This window comes from Coregonus lavaretus, assembly GCF_964263955.1.
Source record: "Coregonus lavaretus genome assembly, chromosome: 16".
In the NCBI taxonomy this organism is placed as follows: Eukaryota; Metazoa; Chordata; class Actinopteri; order Salmoniformes; family Salmonidae; genus Coregonus; species Coregonus lavaretus.
Window position 1 is genome coordinate 29,732,626 of NC_140003.1, and position 20,825 is coordinate 29,753,450.

Sequence of the window (20,825 nt, forward strand, 5' to 3'; positions counted from 1 at the left end):
CTCTGTCATCTAACTATCTATCAATTATCCTAATCCCATTTTATCCTTGTATTCCCGTTATGGCTCTCATGACTCAAACACATGTTGTTGCGTACAGAGAAAGGTCTGAATGGGGCTGTTATGTTCCTTGTCCCTGTCTGCCTGCATGCATACTGTACATGTACTGTTTGTATGCTTGAGTATGTATCTAAATATGCAATGTGTGTGTGTGTGTGTGTGCGCGCTTGAACTTTATGTCTTCCTACATGTTTCTGCTTGAGTGAGTATGTGAGAGACCCCAGAGTGGGAGGAAAGAGGTGGCCCTTTGGTGTGCACAACAGGGGGGTTTAGTGTCTGTGCTCTGTTGCTCTGTTGCTCTGTGATACTCGGAACAGACAGTGCTCAGAGGGACCCCTGTATGCACACTACGCTGCCTGGATTCAGCTGATTTATCACTGCAAAGCTGTACTTTTATGAGCTCTCACAGAACAACTCCTAAAGCTACTGTGTGTACACTGAAGACCTATCCTGGAATGTGTCAGGAGGAAGAGCTGCCTGACATACAGTACAGAGAGCCTGCCCTGTGTGAGAGTGACAGACAGAGAGGGAGAGAGGGAGTGAAACAGGAAGAGAGAGAGGGGTGCGTGGAGAGGGGAACAGAACAGAGAAAGTGAGAGAGAGAGCGAGAGTGAGAGAGAGAGTATGATGCAGGGAGAGAGTGAGGCAGGGAGAGAGAGAGCGAGTGTGAGGCAGGGAGAGCGTATGTGAGCGTGTGAGAGAGAAAATAAACGGCACACAGTGGAGTAGTGCTCAGTGACTGGCGGCTGAGGTGTAGAGCTGTTGGGGACTTCCTGATAATCAGAGGACCTGGAGAACCTGTCACTTGTCAAAGAGGAAACAAAACGATCTATCCTCTGTAGAGGCTGAACTAAAGGGCTGAAGGAATATGGAATAAAAAAAGGAGAAACGGAATAAAGGTAGAGGAATGTTTTCAGGGTGACTGTTTTTCCCAAACCATCATTTTCCATCCATCACATCTGGCGAAACTCACCTCCTTCCCAGCACAGAGGACGGACCTGGCTGGAAGTGTGTTTGTGTGTGTGTGTGTGACAGTGAGAAAGAGAGAGAGAGTGTCTGTGACACCTGTCGTCACTCATTATGCTTTTGATCCATCTCCATAGCACTCACACACACAGGTGCAGTCCTTAGCGAGTGCAGCTGAGACACCTGAGGATTTTCTGACACACACACATGCACACACACCTCCTGTCTCATCTTCTCCATCGCTATGACGACGTCAAGTTTAAACCGAGCGATCGCTGCCATCTGACAGTGTGGATACCTTTCTCTCCAAACTGGCACATTGGAGTTGAGCACATTCCTATGATTATACTTTCCTGATTTCAAATGGATTCAACCTCTTTGATCAACAGGTGATAACGTGGACCTGAGAAAAGGATTGAATGTGAGAAATCGCGCTTAGGGTAATTGCCCTCCGGTTTGGAATACAGAGCGAAAGTCGTAGAGCTCTCTACTGTTCGGTGGCGTTTTGCTACGTTATTGTTGCTCTCCGTTTCCGTCCAACATTAGCTACGACTACTTCAAGAATTGACAGAGGTGAAGTCTGTACCCATGGACAGCCTCCTCTGACTTAATCCCACGTGGAGTTTAACACTGACAGACATTATGAGGTTTGACTTTGAGCTCTGAGCATGTGGAGACTCTTAAGGACCAGACCTATCCCTCTCCGCTCCTCTCTCACCAGGTAACAGACTTGTAAGAGTTAGTGTGTCGTTGTAAGGGACGTGTTGGAGGTGTATGGCGACTGACATAATGAACCTGCATGGGAACATATCGGAGTTGATCTTTTCTGCCGTCAGAGCCATAACGCTTCCGTCGTTTGACCCTGACCCTGACCCTTGGCCTAATGGTCCAGAGGGACTTCTGGGAAATGAAAGCAGGAATTTTTCAAATGGGTGTAACGGGAATGATGGTGGCAACGTGAATTACTTTCCACCAGGCAACTGGACACATAGCGGCGGGGTTTACAGTGAGAAAGCAAGGATTCTGGCATCATCGCAGTGTGTGAAGGGGATGACAGCAGTGGACAAGAACTGGGCTGCTTTGCTGATCCTGGCGGTCATCGCCGTTACGGTGACGGGTAACATCCTGGTCATCATCGCAGTGTCTCTGGAGAAGAAGCTCCAGAACGCCACCAATTACTTCCTGATGTCGCTGGCTGTCGCCGACATGCTGCTGGGCATCCTGGTCATGCCCATCTCCATGGTGACAATTCTCTATGGTGAGTTCCAACTCAAGTTCAAAACTTTATTGTCCCATTGTTTGGTTAAAAATGTACATTTGTCTTTGGCTTGCAGACATACATGCTCAGACACAGCACAGTAAAGATTTTTTATTTTTTTACACAAAAAAGAGCATTACATCATAATACTTACAAAGTCTATAAACAAGAGTGTATTTTGTATATTTGAAGTTTATTTCCAAAAACGCTATACCCACCAATTTTTCTAATTTGTTATTTTTTTCATCAGAAATGATTGCTTATGGGTACATTAATGTGTGTATAAAATATTACTGTTCTCAGATTTTGCATTCATAGATTTTAGATTTGTATGAAAATGTGTTTTTTTGCTAAATGCTATATATCCATTGCTTAGCTGGAATGGAATGGTTGTATTCTGTATATTTGACTGTACAGGATTTGGTTGTCTCACCTAGCTATCTTAAGATGAATGCACATACTGTAAGTCACTCTAGATAAGAGCATCTGCTAGATGACTAAAATGTCAAATGTAAATGTTTTACATACAGATCTCCTATTACTGTATTGAATTACAATATATTTTTTTAAATTAAATAGTTATGACACAAATGTATCATCTGTACAGTTCTTTATTCAAAATGTAATTATTTGTTACATTTGACTGTGTAAAACCTATTAGTGCTACTTTTTTCTCTGAGAGTGAGTCATATATCATTTTGAAAAAAATACATTATTATTTGTCTCTCTGAAATAAAACCATCAAGTGATAGATTTTTAATAAATACACTACCGTTCAAAAATGTGGGGTCACTTAGAAATTTCCTTGTTTTCGAAAGAAAAGCAATTTTTTTGTCCATTAAAATAACATCAAAAATAAAGTGACAGTAGGGAGGCTATATATACAGGGGGGTACCGTTGCAGAGTCAATGTGCGGGGGCACCGGCTAGTTGAGGTAGTTGAGGTAATATGTACATGTGGGTAGAGTTAAAGTGACTATGCATAAATACTTAACAGAGTAGCAGCAGCGTAAAAAGGATGGGGTGGGGGGGCAGTGCAAATAGTCCGGGTAGCCATGATTAGCTGTTCAGGAGTCTTATGGCTTGGGGGTAGAAGCTGTTGAGAAGTCTTTTGGACCTAGACTTGGCACTCCGGTACCGCTTGCCGTGCGGTAGCAGAGAGAACAGTCTATGACTACGGTGGCTGGAGTCTTTGACAATTTTGAGGGCTCTGACACCGCCTGGTATAGAGGTCCTGGATGGCAGGACGCTTTGCCCCAGTGATGTACTGGGCCGTACGCACTACCCTCTGTAGTGCCTTGTAGTGCCTACTCTGTAGTGCCTACATGGGGTGGGAAAGAGTTCCATGTAGTCATGGCTCTATTTAATATTGTTTGTTTCCCAGCCTCTGTTCTGGACCTGGGGACTGTGAAGAGACTTCTGGTTGCATGTGTTGTGTTGTACCGATGAGTGTCCGAACTGTCCGAACTGTGTGCCAACAGACAGTTCGGTACCTTCAACACATCAACACCTCACACAAAGACCAACAGTGATGCAGTCAATCTCTCCTCAACTTTGAGCCAGGAGAGATTGAAATGCATGTCATTGACATGTACATCTAAGTGCAATGCACGCTGCTCTCTTCTGGACCAACTGCAATTTGCCTATGTCCTTCTTTGCCGCACCTTTGGGCTGTAGGAAAAAATTGGGGCTGTAGGACCTGTCTGGTTGACTGAGATGTCAAGAAAGCAGACCTCTTTCCTATTTTAGTAACCATTGAGTCTACATGTTTTGACCATGATAGCTTGCTATCTAGGGTAACAGCCAGCAGTTTAGTCTCCTCAACTTGCTCAATCGCCACATTATTCAATAATAGATCCAGATGAGGTTTAGGTTTGAGCAAGTGATTTGTCCCAAAAACGATGCTTTTAGTTTTTGAGATATTTAGCACCAGCCTATTGCTAGTTACTGTACCCAATCTAAAACTGATTGGAGCTCTTCGTGAAGGGTGTCAGTTATTTATTTTACTGTTGCAGCTGACGTGTATACTGTTGAGTCGTCAGCGTACATGGACACACAGGCTTTATTCAAGGTCAGTGGAAGGTCATTTTTAAGTTTTTTCAGCAATATGTTATGATCAATTATATCAAAAGCTGCACTGAAGTCTAACAATCTCCCACAATCTTCTCATTATCAATTTATGCTGGGGCTGACATTCTTCATTGTTGTGTTGTACAGAATTAGTTGGTTGTTTAACATTATTATTCAAATTGTTAGAATGATTAAGTCATGCGTGGAAACTCCAGCTGTTGGATTTCACAAGTGACTCGACAAGAGCCAGATAATTATTTTGAGAATTTTAATTCAATACATTTTTGGGAATTACGGTTTTGCAATGCATCGATATTTGGGTTATATTTATATGTTATATACAGCGGCTAGTTTATTAAGTACCCCAAACCATTCACGAAAATGGATCGCTCCTACAGGTAGTGAGTCACGTGGCTGTGGCTTGCTATATAAAGTAGACAGACAGGCATCGAGGCATTCTGTTGCTGTTCTATTGAACGTTAGCATGGCCAAAACAAGTGACCTAAGCAACTTTGAGTGTGTAATGATCGTCGGTGCCAGGCGCACCGGATCCAGTATCTCAGAAATGGCCGCCCTCCTGAGCTTTTCACCTACGACAGTCTCTGGGGTTTTCAGAGAAAGGTGCGACAAACAAAAAACATCCAGTCTGCGGCAGTCCTGTGGGCGAAAATTGCTTGTTGATGAGAGAGGAGAATGGCAAGAATCGTGCAAGCTAACAGCTGGGCCACAAACAGAACAACAGTGGTGTGCAGAAAGGCATCTTGGAACGCACAACTCGTCGATCCTTGTCACAGATGGGCTATATTGCAGCAAACAACCACACCGGGTTCCACTCCTTTCAGCTAAAAACAAGAAGAAGCGGCTCCAGTGGGCACGCAATCACCAACACTGGACAATTGAAGAGTGGAAAAACGTTGCTTGGAACATGACAGCGAGTTCAGTTTACTTGAGTGGCCTGCGCAGTCCCCAGACCTCAACCCAATAAAAACATATTTGGGATGAGACGGAACGGGCTGTTCGCAGCATGAATGTACCGCCGTCCGATCTGCAGCAACTGCTTGATGCCAACGCATCAGCATGGACCAACATCCCTGTGGAACGTTTTTGACACAGTGTAGAATTCCCAGAATAATTCAGGATATTCTGGAGGCAAAGGGGGGTCCGACCTGGTACTAGATGGGTGTACCTAATAAACTGTCAGGTGAGTGTATCTCACACAGATTGATCATGGTTGATTCATGTAAAGCATTTTTGTGAATATCATTTAACCGTACCAATTACTGGGACTGTTACTGAATATGGGCTATATTGCGAGCATCCCTTAGAGAGATCTTTACTCTGGAAGCTGCATAGACACGTTAAGTCATACTATGGAAGCTGTCAGAAATGTGCCTATATGGCTTTAGATTTTGATTTATGTCCCCCTTCCTAGAAGTCCCCATCCCCATCTGGTCTTTTTATTTATTTATTTATTTCACCTTTATTTAACCAGGTAAGCCAGTTGAGAACAAGTTCTCATTTACAACTGCGACCTGGCCAAGATAAAGCAAAGCAGTGCGATAAAAACAACAACACAGAGTTACATATGGGGTAAAACAAAACATAAAGTCAAAAATACAACAGAAAATATATATACAGTGTGTGCAAATGTAGCAAGTTATGGAGGTAAGGCAATAAATAGGCTATAGTGCAAAATAATTACAATTAGTATTAACACTGGAATGATAGATGTGCAAGAGATGATGTGCAAATAGAGAAACTGGGGTGCAAATGAGCTAAATAAATAACAATATGGGGATGTGGTAGTTGGGTGGGCTAATTTCAGATGGGCTGTGTACAGGTGCAGTGACCGGTAAGGTGCTCTGACAACTGATGCTTAAAGTTAGTGAGGGAGATAAGAGTCTCCAGCTTCAGAGATTTTTGCAATTCGTTCCAGTCATTGGCAGCAGAGAACTGGAAGGAATGGCGGCCAAAGGAGGTGTTGGCTTTGGGGATGACCAGTGAGATATACCTGCTGGAGCGCATACTACGGGTGGGTGTTGCTATGGTGACCAATGAGCTAAGATAAGGCAGGGATTTGCCTAGCAGTGATTTTTAGATGGCCTGGAGCCAGTGGGTTTGGCGACGAATATGTAGTGAGGACCAGCCAACAAGAGCGTACAGGTCACAGTGGTGGGTAGTATATGGGGCTTTGGTGACAAAACGGATGGCACTGTGATAGACTACATCCAATTTGCTGAGTAGAGTGTTGGAGGCTATTTTGTAAATGACATCGCCGAAGTCAAGGATCGGTAGGATAGTCCGTTTTACGAGGGCATGTTTGGCAGCATGAGTGAAGGAGGCTTTGTTGCGAAATAGGAAGCCGATTCTAGATTTAACTTTGGATTGGAGATTCTTAATGTGAGTCTGGAAGGAGAGTTTACAGTCTAACCAGACTCCTAGGTATTTGTAGTTGTCCACATACTCTAGGTCAGACCGGTCGAGAGTAGTGATTCTAGTCAGGTGGGCGGGTGCCAGCAGCGTTCGATTGAAGAGCATGCATTTAGTTTTACTAGTGTTTAAGAGCAGTTGTAGGCTACTGAAGGAGTGTTGTATGGCATTGAAGCTTGTTTGGAGGTTTGTTAACACAGTGTCCAATGAAGGGCCAGATGTATACAAAATGGTGTCGTCTGCGTAGAGGTGGATCTGAGAGTCACCAGCAGCAAGAGCGACATCATTGATATACACGGAGAAAAGAGTGGGCCCAAGAATTGAACCCTGTGGCACCCCCATAGAGACTGCCATAGGTCCAGACAACAGCCCTCCGATTTGACACATTGAACTCTATCTGAGAAGTAGTTGGTGAACCAGGCGAGGCAGTCATTTGAGAAACCAAGGCTATTTAGTCTGCCAATAAGAATGCGGTGGTTGACAGAGTCGAAAGCCTTGGCCAGGTCGATGAAGACGGCTGCACAGCACTGTCTATTATCGATCGCGGTTATAATATCGTTTAGGACCTTGAGCGTGGCTGAGGTGCACCCATGACCAGCTCGGAAACCGGATTGCATAGCGGAGAAGGTACGGTGTGATTCGAAATGGTCGGTGATCTGTTTGTTAACTTGGCTTTCAAAAGCTTTCGAAAGGCAGGGCAGGATGGATATAGGTCTGTAACAGTTTGGATCTAGAGTGTCACCCCCTTTGAAGAGGGGGATGACCGCGGCAGCTTTCCAATCTCTGGGGATCTCAGACGTTACGAAAGAGAGGTTGAACAGGCTAGTAAATAGGGGTTGCGACAATTTCGGCTGCTAGTTTTAGAAAGAAAGGGTCCAGATTGTCTAGCCCAGATGATTTGTAGGGGTCCAGATTTTGCAGCTCTTTCAGAACATCAGCTGTCTGAATTTGTGTGAAGGAGAAGGGGGGGGGGGGGGGGGGGGGGCATGGGCAAGTTGCAGCAGAGGGTGCAGAGCTGGTGGCCGGGACAGTGGTATCCAGGTGAAAGCATGGCCAGCCGTAGCAAAGTGCTTGTTGAAATTCTCGATTATTGTAGATTTATCGGTGGTGATAGTGTTTCCTAGCCTCAGTGCAGTGGGCAGCTGGGAGGAGGTGCTCTTATTCTCCATGGACTTTACAGTGTCCCAAAACTTTTTGGAGTTAGTGCTACAGGATGCAAATTTCTGTTTGAAAAAGTTAGCCTTTGCTTTCCTAACTGCTTGTGTATATTGGTTCCTGACTTCTCTGAAAAGTTGCATATCGCGGGGGCTATTTCATGCTAATGCAGTACGCCACAGGATGTTTTTGTGCTGGTCAAGGGCAGTCAAGTCTGAGGAGAACCAGGGGCTATATCTGTTCTTAGTTCTGTATTTTTTTAAAGGGGCATGTTTATTTAAGATTGAGAGGAAATTACTTTTAAAGAACAACCAGGCATCCTCTACTGACGGAGTGAGATCTACAGTGGGGAAAAAAAGTATTTAGTCAGCCACCAATTGTGCAAGTTCTCCCACTTAAAAAGATGAGAGAGGCCTGTCATTTTCATCATAGGTACACATCAACTATGACAGACAAATTGAGAGAGAAAAAATCCAGAAAATCACATTGTAGAGTTTTTTATGAATTTATTTGCAAATTATGGTGGAAAATAACTATTTGGTCACCTACAAACAAGCAAGATTTCGGGCTCTCACAGACCTGTAACTTCTTCTTTAAGAGGCTCCTCTGTCCTCCACTCGTTACCTGTATTGATAGCACCTGTTTGAACTTATCATCAGTATAAAAGACACCTGTCCACAACCTCAAACAGTCACACTCCAAACTCCACTATGGCCAAGACCAAAGAGCTGTCAAAGGACACCAGAAACAAAATTGTAGACCTGCACCAGGCTGGGAAGACTGAATCTGCAATAGGTAAGCAGCTTGGTTTGAAGAAATCAACTGTGGGAGCAATTATTAGGAAATGGAAGACATACAAGACCACTGATAATCTCCCTCGATCTGGGGCTCCACGCAAGATCTCACCCCGTGGGGTCAAAATGATCACAAGAACGGTGAGCAAAAATCCCAGAACCACACGGAGGGACCTAGTGAATGACCTGCAGAGAGCTGGGACCAAAGTAACAAAGCCTACCATCAGTAACACACTACGCCGCCAGGGACTCAAATCCGGCAGTGCCAGACGTGTCCCCCTGCTTAAGCCAGTACATGTCCAGGCCCGTCTGAAGTTTGCTAGAGTGCATTTGGATGATCCAGAAGAGGATTGGGAGAATGTCATATGGTCAGATGAAACCAAAATAGAACTTTATGGTAAAAACTCAACTCGTCGTGTTTGGAGGACAAAGAATGCTGAGTTGCATCCAAAGAACACCATACCTACTGTGAAGCATGGGGGTGGAAACATCATGCTTTGGGGCTGTTTTTCTGCAAAGGGACGAGGACGACTGATCCGTGTAAAGGAAAGAATGAATGGGGCCATGTATCGTGAGATTTTGAGTGAAAACCTCCTTCCATCAGCAAGGGCATTGAAGATGAAACGTGGCTGGGTCTTTCAGCATGACAATGATCCCAAACACACCGCCCGGGCAACGAAGGAGTGGCTTCGTAAGAATCATTTCAAGGTCCTGGAGTGGCCTAGCCAGTCTCCAGATCTCAACCCCATAGAAAATCTTTGGAGGGAGGTGAAAGTCCGTGTTGCCCAGCGACAGCCCCAAAACATCACTGCTCTAGAGGAGATCTGCATGGAGGAATGGGCCAAAATACCAGCAACAGTGTGTGAAAACCTTGTGAAGACTTACAGAAAACGTTTGACCTGTGTCATTGCCAACAAAAGGTATATAACAAAGTATTGAGAAACTTTTGTTATTGACCAAATACTTATTTTCCACCATAATTTGCAAATAAATTCATTAAAAATCCTACAATGTGATTTTCTGGAATTTTTTTCTCATTTTTTCTGTCATAGTTGACGTGTACCTATGATGAAAATTACAGGCCTCTCTCATCTTTTTAAGTGGGAGAACTTGCACAATTGGTGGCTGACTAAATACTTTTTTTCAGCCACTGTATATCCATCCAGGATACCTAGGCCAGGTCAATTAGGAAGGCCTGCTCACTAAAGTGTTTTAGGGAGTGTTTGACAGTGATGAGGGGTGGTCGTTTGACCGCGGACCCGTTACGGACGCAGGCAATAAGGCAGTGATCGCTGAGATCCTCGTTGAAGACAGCGGAGGTGTATTTAGAGGGTAAGTTAGTCAGGATGATATCTATGAGGGTACCAATGTTTACGTATTTAGGGTTGTACCTGGTAGGTTCGTTGATAATTTGTGTGAGATTGAGGGCATCTAGTTTGGATTGTAGGATGGCCGGGGTGTTAAGCATATCCCAATTTAGGTCACCAAGCAGTACGAACTCTGAGGATAAATTGGGGGCAATCAATTCACATATGGTGTCCAGGGCACAGCTGGGGGCTGAGGGGGGTCTGTAGCAAGCGGCAACAGTGAGAGACTTATTTCTGGAAAGGTGGATTTTTAGAAGTAGAAGCTCAAACTGTTTGGGCACAGACCTGGATAGTATGATAGAGCTCTGCAGGCTATCTCTACAGTAGATTGCAACTCCACCCCCTTTGGCAGTTCTATCTTGGCGGAAAATGTTGTAGTTGGGGATGGACATTTCAGAATTGTTGGTGGCCTTCCTAAGCCAGGATTCAGACACTGCTAGAACATCAGGGTTGGTGGAGTGTGGGATCGGCAGGGCTCCGTGTCGACTCTAGGAGGTCCCGTCCGGTTGACAGAGAGGTAGATAGCCGGGAGATGTGCTTGACTCAAGCATTACTTTATCCTATCCCAGGTATTCCTTAAAGAGGTGGGGTTTCAAATGTCTCCGGAAGGTGGTGAGTGATTCCGCTGTCCTGGCGTCGTGAGGGAGCTTGTTCCACCATTGGGGTGCCAGAGCAGCGAACAGTTTTGACTGGGCTGAGCGGGAACTATGCTTCCGCAGAGGAAGGGGAGCCAGCAGGCCAGAGGTGGATGAACGCAATGCCCTCGTTTGGGTGTAGGGACTGATCAGAGCCTGAAGGTACGGAGGTGCCGTTCCCCTCACTGCTCCATAGGCAAGCACCATGGTCTTGTAACGGATGCGAGCTTCAACTGGAAGCCAGTGGAGTGTGCAGAGGAGGGGGGTGATGTGAGAGAACTTGGGAAGGTTGAACACCAGACGGGCTGCGGCATTCTGGATGAGTTGTAGGGGTTTAATGGCACAGGCAGGGAGCCCAGCCAACAGCGAGTTGCAGTAATCCAGACGGGAGATGACAAGTGCCTGGATTAGGACCTGTGCCGCTTCCTGTGTAAGGCAGGGTCGTACTCTCCGAATGTTGTAGAGCATGAACCTGCAGGATCGGGTCACCGCCTTAATGTTAGCGGAGAACGACAGGGTGTTGTCCAGGGTCACGCCAAGGCTCTTCGCACTCTGGGAGGACGACACAACGGAGTTGTCAACCGTGATGGCGAGATCATGGAACGGGCAGTCCTTCCCCGTGAGGAAGAGCAGCTCCGTCTTGCCAGGGTTCAGCTTGAGGTGGTGATCCGTCATCCATACTGATATGTCTGCCAGACATGCAGAGATGCGATTCGCCACCTGGTTATCAGAAGGGGGAAAGGAGAAGATTAGTTGTGTATCGTCAGCGTAGCAATGATAGGAGAGGCCATGTGAGGATATGACAGAGCCAAGTGACTTGGTGTATAGGGAGAAAAGGAGAGGGCCTAGAACTGAGCCCTGGGGGACACCAGTGGTGAGAGCACGTGGTGCGGAGACAGCTTCTCGCCACGCCACTTGATAGGAGCGACCGGTCAGGTAGGACGCAATCCAGGAGTGAGCCGCGCCGGAGATGCCCAGCTCGGAGAGGGTGGAGAGGAGGATCTGATGGTTCACAGTATCAAAGGCAGCAGACAGGTCTAAAAGGACAAGAGCAGAGGAGAGAGAGTTAGCTTTAGCAGTGCGGAGAGCCTCCGTGACACAGAGAAGAGCAGTCTCAGTTGAATGACCAGTCCTGAAACCTGACTGGTTTGGATCAAGAAGGTCATTCTGAGAGAGATAGCAAGAGAGTTGGCTAAAGACGGCACGCTCAATAGTTTTGGAAAGAAAAGAAAGAAGGGATACTGGTCTGTAGTTGTTGACATCAGTGGGATCGAGTGTTGGTTTTTTGAGAAGGGGTGCAACTCTCGCTCTCTTGAAGACGGAAGGGACATAGCCAGCGGTCAAGGATGAGTTGATCAGCGAGGTGAGGTAGGGGAGAAGCTCACCGGAGATGGTCTGGAGAAGAGAGGAGGGGATGGGGTCAAGCGGGCAGGTTGTTGGGCGGCCTGCAGTCACTAGTCGCAAGATTTTATCTGGAGAGAGAGGGGAGAAAGAAGTCAAAGCATAGGGTAGGGCAGTGTGAGCAGGACCAGCAGTGTCATTAGACTTAACAAACGAGGATCGGATGTCGTCAACCTTCTTTTCAAAGTGGTTGACGAAGTCATCCACAGAGAGGGAGGAGGGGGGAGGGGGTGGGGGGGAGGATTCAGCAGTGAGGAGAATGTGGCAAAGAGCTTCCTAGGGTTAGAGGCAGATGCTTGGAATTTAGAGTGGTAGAAAGTGGCCTTAGCAGCAGAAACAGATGAAGAAAATGTAGAGAGGCGGGAGTGAAAAGATGCCAGGTCGGCAGGGAGTTTAGTTTTCTTCCATTTCCGCTCAGCTGCCCGGAGCTCTGTTCTGTGAGCTCGCAATGAGTCATCAAGCCACGGAGCTGGAGGGGAGGACCGAGCCGGCCGGGAGGATAGGGGACACAGGGAGTCAAAGGATGCAGAAAGGGAGGAGAGGAGGGTTGAGGAGGCAGAATCAGGAGATTGGAGGGAGAAGGATTGAGCAGAGGGAAGAGATGATAGGATGGAAGAGGAGAGAGTAGTGGGAGAGAGAGAGCGAAGGTTGCGGCGGTGAGTTACCATCTGTGTAGGGGCAGAGTGAGTAGTGTTGGAGGAGAGCGAGAGAGAAAAGGATACAAAGTAGTGGTCGGAGACATGGAGGGGAGTTGCAGTGAGATTAGTAGAAGAGCAACATCTAGTAAAGATGAAGTCAAGCGAATTGCCTGCCTTGTGAGTAGTGGGGGACGGTGAGAGGGTGAGGTCAAAAGAGGAGAGGAGTGGAAAGAAGGAGGCAGAGAGAAATGAGTCAAATGTAGACGTAGGGAGGTTGAAATCCCCCAAAACTGTGAAGGGTGAGCCATCCTCAGGAAAGGAACTTATCAAGGCGTCAAGCTCATTGATGAACTCTCCAAGGGAACCTGGAGGGCGATAGATGACAAGGATATTAAGCTTAAATGGGCTAGTGACTGTGACAGCGTGGAATTGAAATGAGGAGATAGACAGATGGGTTAGGGGAAAAATTGAGAATGACCACTTGGGAGAGATGAGGATTCCTGTGCCACCACCCCTCTGACCAGATGCTCTCGGGGTATGCGAGAACACATGGTCAGACGAGGAGAGAGCAGTAGGAGTAGCAGTGTTTTCAGTGGTAATCCATGTTTCCGTCAGCGCCAGGAAGTCGAGGGACTGGAGGGTAGCATAGGCTGGGATGAAGTCAGCCTTGTTGGCAGCAGAACGGCAGTTCCAGAGGCTGCCTGAGACCTGGAACTCCAGGTGTGTGGTGCGTGCAGGGACCACCAGGTTAGAGAGGCAGCAGCCACGCGGTGTGAGGCGTTTGTGTAGCCTGTGCGGAGAGGAGAGAACAGGGATAGGCAGAGGCATAGTTGACAGGTTGTAGCAGATGGCTACAATAATGCAGAGGAGATCGGAATGAAATGAACTAAACATCTGGGAAAGGAGAGAGCAGGGCCTCCCTCACCAAAAAAATATATAACTCTCCCAACTTCCACCTCAGAAACTATAATTGTTTCACTGAACCACCCGAATAAAACTCTCCCAACTTCCACTTTAGAAATTAGAATTGTTGTAAACTACAGCGGTTCAATGTTTCAAGGAATAGACTCAACTTACTTTATTCAGCTAGCTAACTATGACACCATAGCTAACTAGCATGCTAGCATCCAATAACACACAGTTTAGCACCAATACTTGGTTACAACAAACTACCAATAGTGTGTGAACAAACTAAACAGATAATTCGTGTCCGTGTCTAGTTCTTTCATAACGCAGCAATAATTAAACGTTGGCTAGCTAGCACAAAGATATTGTATTTAGCTACTACAGTACAGCTAGCTGGTAGTGTTGGCTAGCTAGCAATGGCTGCTGTGTTGACTTTGTTTGAAAAACGGCGTCGCTGCGAACGAATGTAGCTGGCTAAAAGGATATTGTATTTAGTTGCTACCGTTGCTAATAGCTACTCGCCAGCTAATCCAGGAGGTGAGTTAGCTAGCTAGCTTCGTGCTACACCCGGCACCGCCGAATACAAAAGTAACCTACAATAACTACATACAACAACTACCCACAACAGCCCACGATGCCTACCTATAATACCTAATAATATACAGCCCACGATGCCTACCTATAATACCTAACTACAATCTAAATACATAGTTTAAGCCTTACTCGACAAAGCCCAAGCTATGTATAAAGCCAAACTTACCCGACGCCAGCTGTCTGGGTGGCAGACTGCAATCAGTAGCTGTAATTAAGTACAGCAGCTACCAACCACCTAACGTTAATGCCTCGGATAATGAGGTTAGAAAAACAGCTGAATGGTAGGCAGCTAGCTGGCTCAATCACAGGTACTCTTAAGCGTGAAATAACATTGGAAACAACTAACCACAGTTGCTAAAAGTTACCAGTAGCTACCCGCTAGCTAGCTAGCTAGCTTTGTTGGTCCAAGTAGTGGGTGAGCTAGCCTCGTGCTTCGCCGGGGTCCGCCGAATACAATACTTACCTACAATAATTACCTACAATAACCTACAATAACCTACAATAACTACCTAAGTAAACTACCTATAATACCTAACTACAATACCTACCTACAATCTAAATACATGGTTTAAGCTTTACTCAACACCATATAAGAAGCCAAGCTTACCTCCTGCTAGAGAAAACACAACCTCTCCCGACCACCGAAATTCACAAACTAGAATTGTGTTTTTTGTGTGACTCAATAATAAGGTGTGTTTGTTTGATGTTTTCCCAAAGATGTAATAAGGTGTGTTTGTTTGATGTTTTCCCAAAGATTTCCCTTTCAACTGGAGATTCTAGATAAAGGTGAGTAAATAATAGAATCCGTTCCACATTGAGTGAGGCGGGTTGCAGGAAAGTATATTTAGTAGAAGGATGAAAAGTTAATAGGGAAATATATACGTACAAAAAAAATACAAAAAACTGGCTATTTACATGGACACACAAGAGAACACGACCGCACTGCTACGCTATCTTGGAAGAAAAAGGTGGTGAACATACCACATACCCACAATGCTTTGTGCAAGTAATGAATGTCACCATCCTTTTTTTAACCTTAAATGTGGAGTGGAGGGGATTCTCTCTGAATGGATCTCTCTCTCTCTCTCTCTCTCTCTCTCTCTCTCTCTCTCTCTCTCTCTCTCTCTCTCTCTTTCCCAGCTTCTCCAGGGATTGGAGTTAGTCAGTCTGTTGTTTCCCAAGTCTCTCTCCGTGCCGTTCTAAATGTGTAAATGTCACAAGTCTGCTTTTATAATGAGCTTTAAGCCCTAAGTAGGGACCTCATTTGCATGAAAATGAGGAGTGTAGTAAAAGTATGACCTCTGCTGCGTATTAGATGTTCCCCTTTAATAAGCAGACAAAATAACTAATTAAACGTTGTGATGCCAGCAGAAACTCATCAAAATACTTTGTCATTATTTTCTTGTGTCGCTACTTTGTCGCTAAATTGCCCACAGTGAATTGGATTCATTTGGCACATGAAAAGACTGAGCAAACAGAGAATATTTTCATTACAGAGAGAACAACAACTGTATTACAGTCCTGTCTGTCCATTACATGTTGTTGGGGATTAGACATCTTGATTCTTATGAATGCATATAAATTAGGTTTTACCCCTTGAACAGCGTCCAGAGTCACCCAATAATTTATTAGCTTGCCATTGCTATAGATTATGTGAGGGTTTATTAATTGTCTGCCTTTAGGTGATGTGACACCAGATGACAGCACCACAGGGCTCTGATTCCAGGTAGGGTAGAACATGAACATGAATAGTCTCACCTGACAGCCATTCTTAGAAGGCTTGCGAGATTAAGGCCTTCATGGTCCACTGAGTTATAATCAATCACTCTGTTTTATAGACACTTTTAACTGGGCTGAGTAGTCACCAAAGGCAACGTCTGGGGGCTCATGAGAACAGAGTACTCTGTTGTGGTCTTAATGGAGGTTAGCCAGACCCTCCAGTCCTGTCCTGTGGGCCTATTAGACAGGAAGACAGCACCTTTCCTCAGCCTCGCCACTCATTCAGCTCTACTGCCCTCTGGAAATAAGGAAATTACTTAATCTCTTTATTGATTTGTCTCTCTCTCTTCTCGGTTATGTCAGGATCCTGATACCTGGTCTGTGTCTCCCACCTACACCACTTTCATGGATTTAATCGCTTTCCTTTGCTTTGCTTTGCTTCCGCTCATGTACTGTTACGCTCTCAGAGGGGTGCATGACAGAGAAAAACAGAGACCTCTTTTTCAGAGTTTGTGTTTTTGCAGTCAGAACCTTTTGACGGGCAGGTATGCCGTGTTCTGTTGACAATGCAGTAAGTGCGCTCTAGTTTCTTGGTGTTGCCTGGATCATGACATAGAGAATAAATAATTGTCTTCCCACTGGGCACAGACATCAGTTCAACATCTAGTTCTGATTTACTTTTAGTTGATTTTCACGTGAAATCAACAAAACATTTCATTTAGGTTAAAAGTTGTTTGCCCAGTGGGTTATGACTAATGCCGAACTAAGGGGAAATGTGTTTCATATAACCCCCTAAAATCATTTGACCCTCGCTCTTTAGACTGTCTTTATAGAAGAAGATTACCCCCTTGGTAAAAATAGACCTAATCCCCTGGGTGATGGACTAGAGAGCGAGAGAGCGAGAGAGCGAGAGAGCCAGATGAGTGGTTCTGTGGTTAGGGAGAAAACTTGGTTTGTGCTGTGCCTGACACAGGGGAGATTTCAGGTCAAGCCAGCAGTGGCAAAAAAAGAGTCAAAAGAGCAGCCAGCATGATAATTAGGGTGGCAGGTAGGCAGGTAAGATCGTTGGGCCAGGAACCGAAAGGTTCTTTTAAGTCACTCTGGATAAGAGCGTTTGCTCTTCCTCTCAGACACGACCAAACACAAAACAAAGCCATGTCATTATCTGCTCTCAGAGAACCAGATGTGTGATAGCAGGGCAAAAGAGGGGTATACCACAATACAGGATCAAGGAGTTAGCCTGCTAACTTGCCTAAATATTCTGAAATGACTTTTTGTTTTTTTGAAAGATGTAAGCTTGAAATGGGCATGGTCTACTTAACTCAACAACCAAAAACATACAGTATGTACGTTTCTGGTTGTTTATCAAAGTTAGCTGGCTAACTCATTGATCCTGCTTTGTAGTATACCCCTCAGGTCATTCACAGACAGAGAGATACAAGAGGAAAATAAACAAATTGGTTTCGAGGGCGAAAGACAAGAGATGTTCCTGATGCTTCAATCAATGGAGAGAAAAATCTGAGCGAGAGAGAAGAGAGAAAGAGACAGAGACAGAGACAGAGGGATGAGACAGAGGGATGAGACAGAGGGATGAGACAGAGAAGAGAAGGACGAGACAGAAGCCCTGTTTATACCTGGTTCTAACTTGCATCCTTTGTCCTGATCTTGTCCACATTCTGATTGTGCCCACATTTATAGACAGGTGTAGACAATCAAAAGACACATTGTGATCTGATTGTGATCAGATCATCCTGCCCACCACCGGAGGTAGTTAGACACACATTGTGTCTGGATATCTTACAAGTGTAGACAGATCTGGACAGAGAAACCATTTATATCATCATTATTCCGCCCTCTAGAATCATTGACAGGTGGCACCATTGACTGAGAACATCAATATATGTTTTACAATAAATACATAAATATTATTTTGAAAGAATAGCTGTGAAATAATTTTCATAAGGGACCAGGAAATCTGTTCACAATGCAGACACAGTGGACGGATAACAGACACATTTGAATACCATGTGTAAACACATATTGGGAAATGTGGGCAAAATAAGAATGCAGACAAGATCAGGACAAAGGACACATGTTACGACCAGGTATAAACGGGACTAGAGAGGGACGAGACAGAGAGAAGAGAGGGATGAGAGAGAGAAAGAGAGGAGAGAGAGACAGAGAGAAGAGGAGGCTGACTAAGTGTATAGGTGTCTGATACAGGGGCAGTTTGAAAAAAGATTTAGAAAACAGACCGAGAAAGAGAAAAAGAGATCAAGAGAGGTGAACAGCTTTTCTTGCTTATCCTCCCACTGTTATTTGAGCTACATAACTACCCTCATTTGGGGTTCTTTGGTATATGATGTCATAGTCATGGACATGTGATAGTTTGTTTCTGACCAACTGTTTATGCGTCTGTATTATTGAGACATGCCCCATGTTTCATATTCTACCTACGGGAGGCCACCAGCGGTTTACTGTTTAAATGCTGCAGTTAGAGGCAGAGGTAGTGGATTGGGGGATGTATTTATTTATACTGCTGTGTGTTTATTTTTGGAGTCTCTGACTGCTTCCAGTCATCCTCTAACTAGTTATAAAACCCTATTTTCACCAATGTCAAGACCAGGAATGGGGGCATCAACCATGATATATTGTACACACGCATGCACCGCACACACACACAAACACTCCTCCTGACAAACACACACACACACACACACAGTCAGTATTGGCTTTTAAGAACCTGGTATCAAACACAAAAAAATACTGCTATTGAATCCTAGAATAATACAGGATATCAGTAATGAACACTGTATCCACGGTGATAGACAATTTGGGAACACGTCAGACATAAATGCTGTTACCAGGGTGATGGTGAACCCCAGTATAAATCCAAATGGCGGGTTGCCATGACTCTCATCCATTGACTCAAGCGTTGTAACTATGAGCCTCACTGTGCGAGGTGTCACACATACTGCACTGTACTCTCAGATGAGTCCTTCAGAAATCTCAGTCATCCAAACTATGAACCTGTGGACCAGACAGCATTACTGATGACTGAGAAATAGTCTTTGGTTGGGTGAAAATGAATGCTGAACACTTTATTACATAAATAGTATGGCATACGGTAGATGGACTGTACGTGTCAGCTTTCATTCTCTGAACGTTATGTGGAATTGTGTAAACAATGTAGAAAGACTGGTATCTTTCCTTCTATTTTGACATTTCTCTGACATGTGGGAGGGTACAGATTGTAAATACAGGTATTGTGGTGAAGCTTATCTGATGTTTCCAAATTAACTGGGATTCAAGCCCAGTCAGCACACCCAGGAAGACTACTGATGTTACCTGAAACACCAAACTGCAAAAAAAGTCAAAGGCCTCAGAGGAAATGAGAGAATTAGAGACAGAGCGAGAGACAGAGCAACAGACACATTGAGAGACAGCAACAGAAATAGAGACAGACAGACAGACATGGACAGACAGAAAGAGACAACTAACTGTCTGCTCCTATCTACTGTATTCTTTCCTAGATTTTCTCATTGGTTATCTTGTTTTGTTGCTTTGAGTTCGTGTCAAGGTCAGTGGCCTCAGGGCTATGAAATTATGTACAGTTGAAGTCGGAAGTTTACATACAGTGGAGAGAACAAGTATTTGATACACTGCCGATTTTGCAGGTTTTCCTACTTACAAAGCATGTAGAGGTCTGTAATTTGTATCATAGGTACACTTCAACTGTGAGAGACGGAATCTAAAACATAAATCCAGAAAATCACATTGTATGATTTTTAAGTAATTAATTTGCATTTTATTGCATGACATAAGTATTTGATACATCAGAAAAGCAGAACTTAATATTTGGTACAGAAACCTTTGTTTGCAATTACAGAGATCATACGTTTCCTGTAGGTCTTGACCAGGTTTGCACACACTGCAGCAGGGATTTTGGCCCACTCCTCCATACAGACCTTCTCCAGATCCTTCAGGTTTCGGGGCTGTCGCTGGGCAATACGGACTTTCAGCTCCCTCCAAAGATTTTCTATTGGGTTCAGGTCTGGAGACTGGCTAGGCCACTCCAGGACCTTGAGATGCTTCTTACGGAGCCACTCCTTAGTTGCCCTGGCTGTGTGTTTCAGGTCGTTGTCATGCTGGAAGACCCAGCCACGACCCATCTTCAATGCTCTTACTGAGGGAAGGAGGTTGTTGGCCAAGCTCTCGCGATACATGGCCCCATCCATCCTCCCCTCAATACGGTGCAGTCGTCCTGTCCCCTTTGCAGAAAAGCATCCCCAAAGAATGATGTTTCCACCTCCATGCTTCACGGTTGGGATGGTGTTCTTGGGGTTGTACTCATCCTTCTTCTTCCTCCAAACACGGCGAGTGGAGTTTAGACCAAAAAGCTCTATTTTTGTCTCATCAGACCACATGATGGGCGGCAGGTAGCTTAGTGGTTAAGAGCGTTGTGCCAGTAACCGAAAGGTCGCTGGTTCAAATCCTGAGCCGACTAGGTGAAAAATCTGTCTGTGCCCTTGAGCAAGGCACTTAACCCTAATTGCTCATGTAAGTCGCTCTGGATAAGAGCGTCTGCTAAATGACTAAAATGTAAATGTAAATGACCTTCTCCCATTCCTCCTCTGGATCATCCAGATGGTCATTGGCAAATTTCAGACGGGCCTGGACATGCGCTGGCTTGAGCAGGGGGACCTTGCGTGCGCTGCAGGATTTTAATCCATGACAGCGTAGTCTGTTACTAATGGTTTTCTTTGAGACTGTGGTCCCAGCTCTCTTCAGGTCATTGACCAGGTCCTGCCGTGTAGTTCTGGGCTGATCCCTCAC

At 45.1% G+C, this 20,825-nt stretch overlaps 1 protein-coding gene across 1 annotated transcript in view; it reads left to right on the plus strand.

The window, feature by feature from the left end:
• Window positions 1-1,797: 1,797 nt before the first annotated feature.
• LOC311144076 (5-hydroxytryptamine receptor 2A-like) overlaps window positions 1,798-20,825 on the plus strand; it is a gene marked incomplete at both ends in the record, with an annotated part of 42,436 nt that continues 23,408 nt past the window's right edge. Inside the window, one exon of the mRNA XM_084180030.1 lies at window positions 1,798-2,281. Within this exon, the coding sequence (XP_084036156.1) occupies window positions 1,798-2,281 (484 nt within the window). The remainder of the gene's footprint in view (window positions 2,282-20,825) is intronic.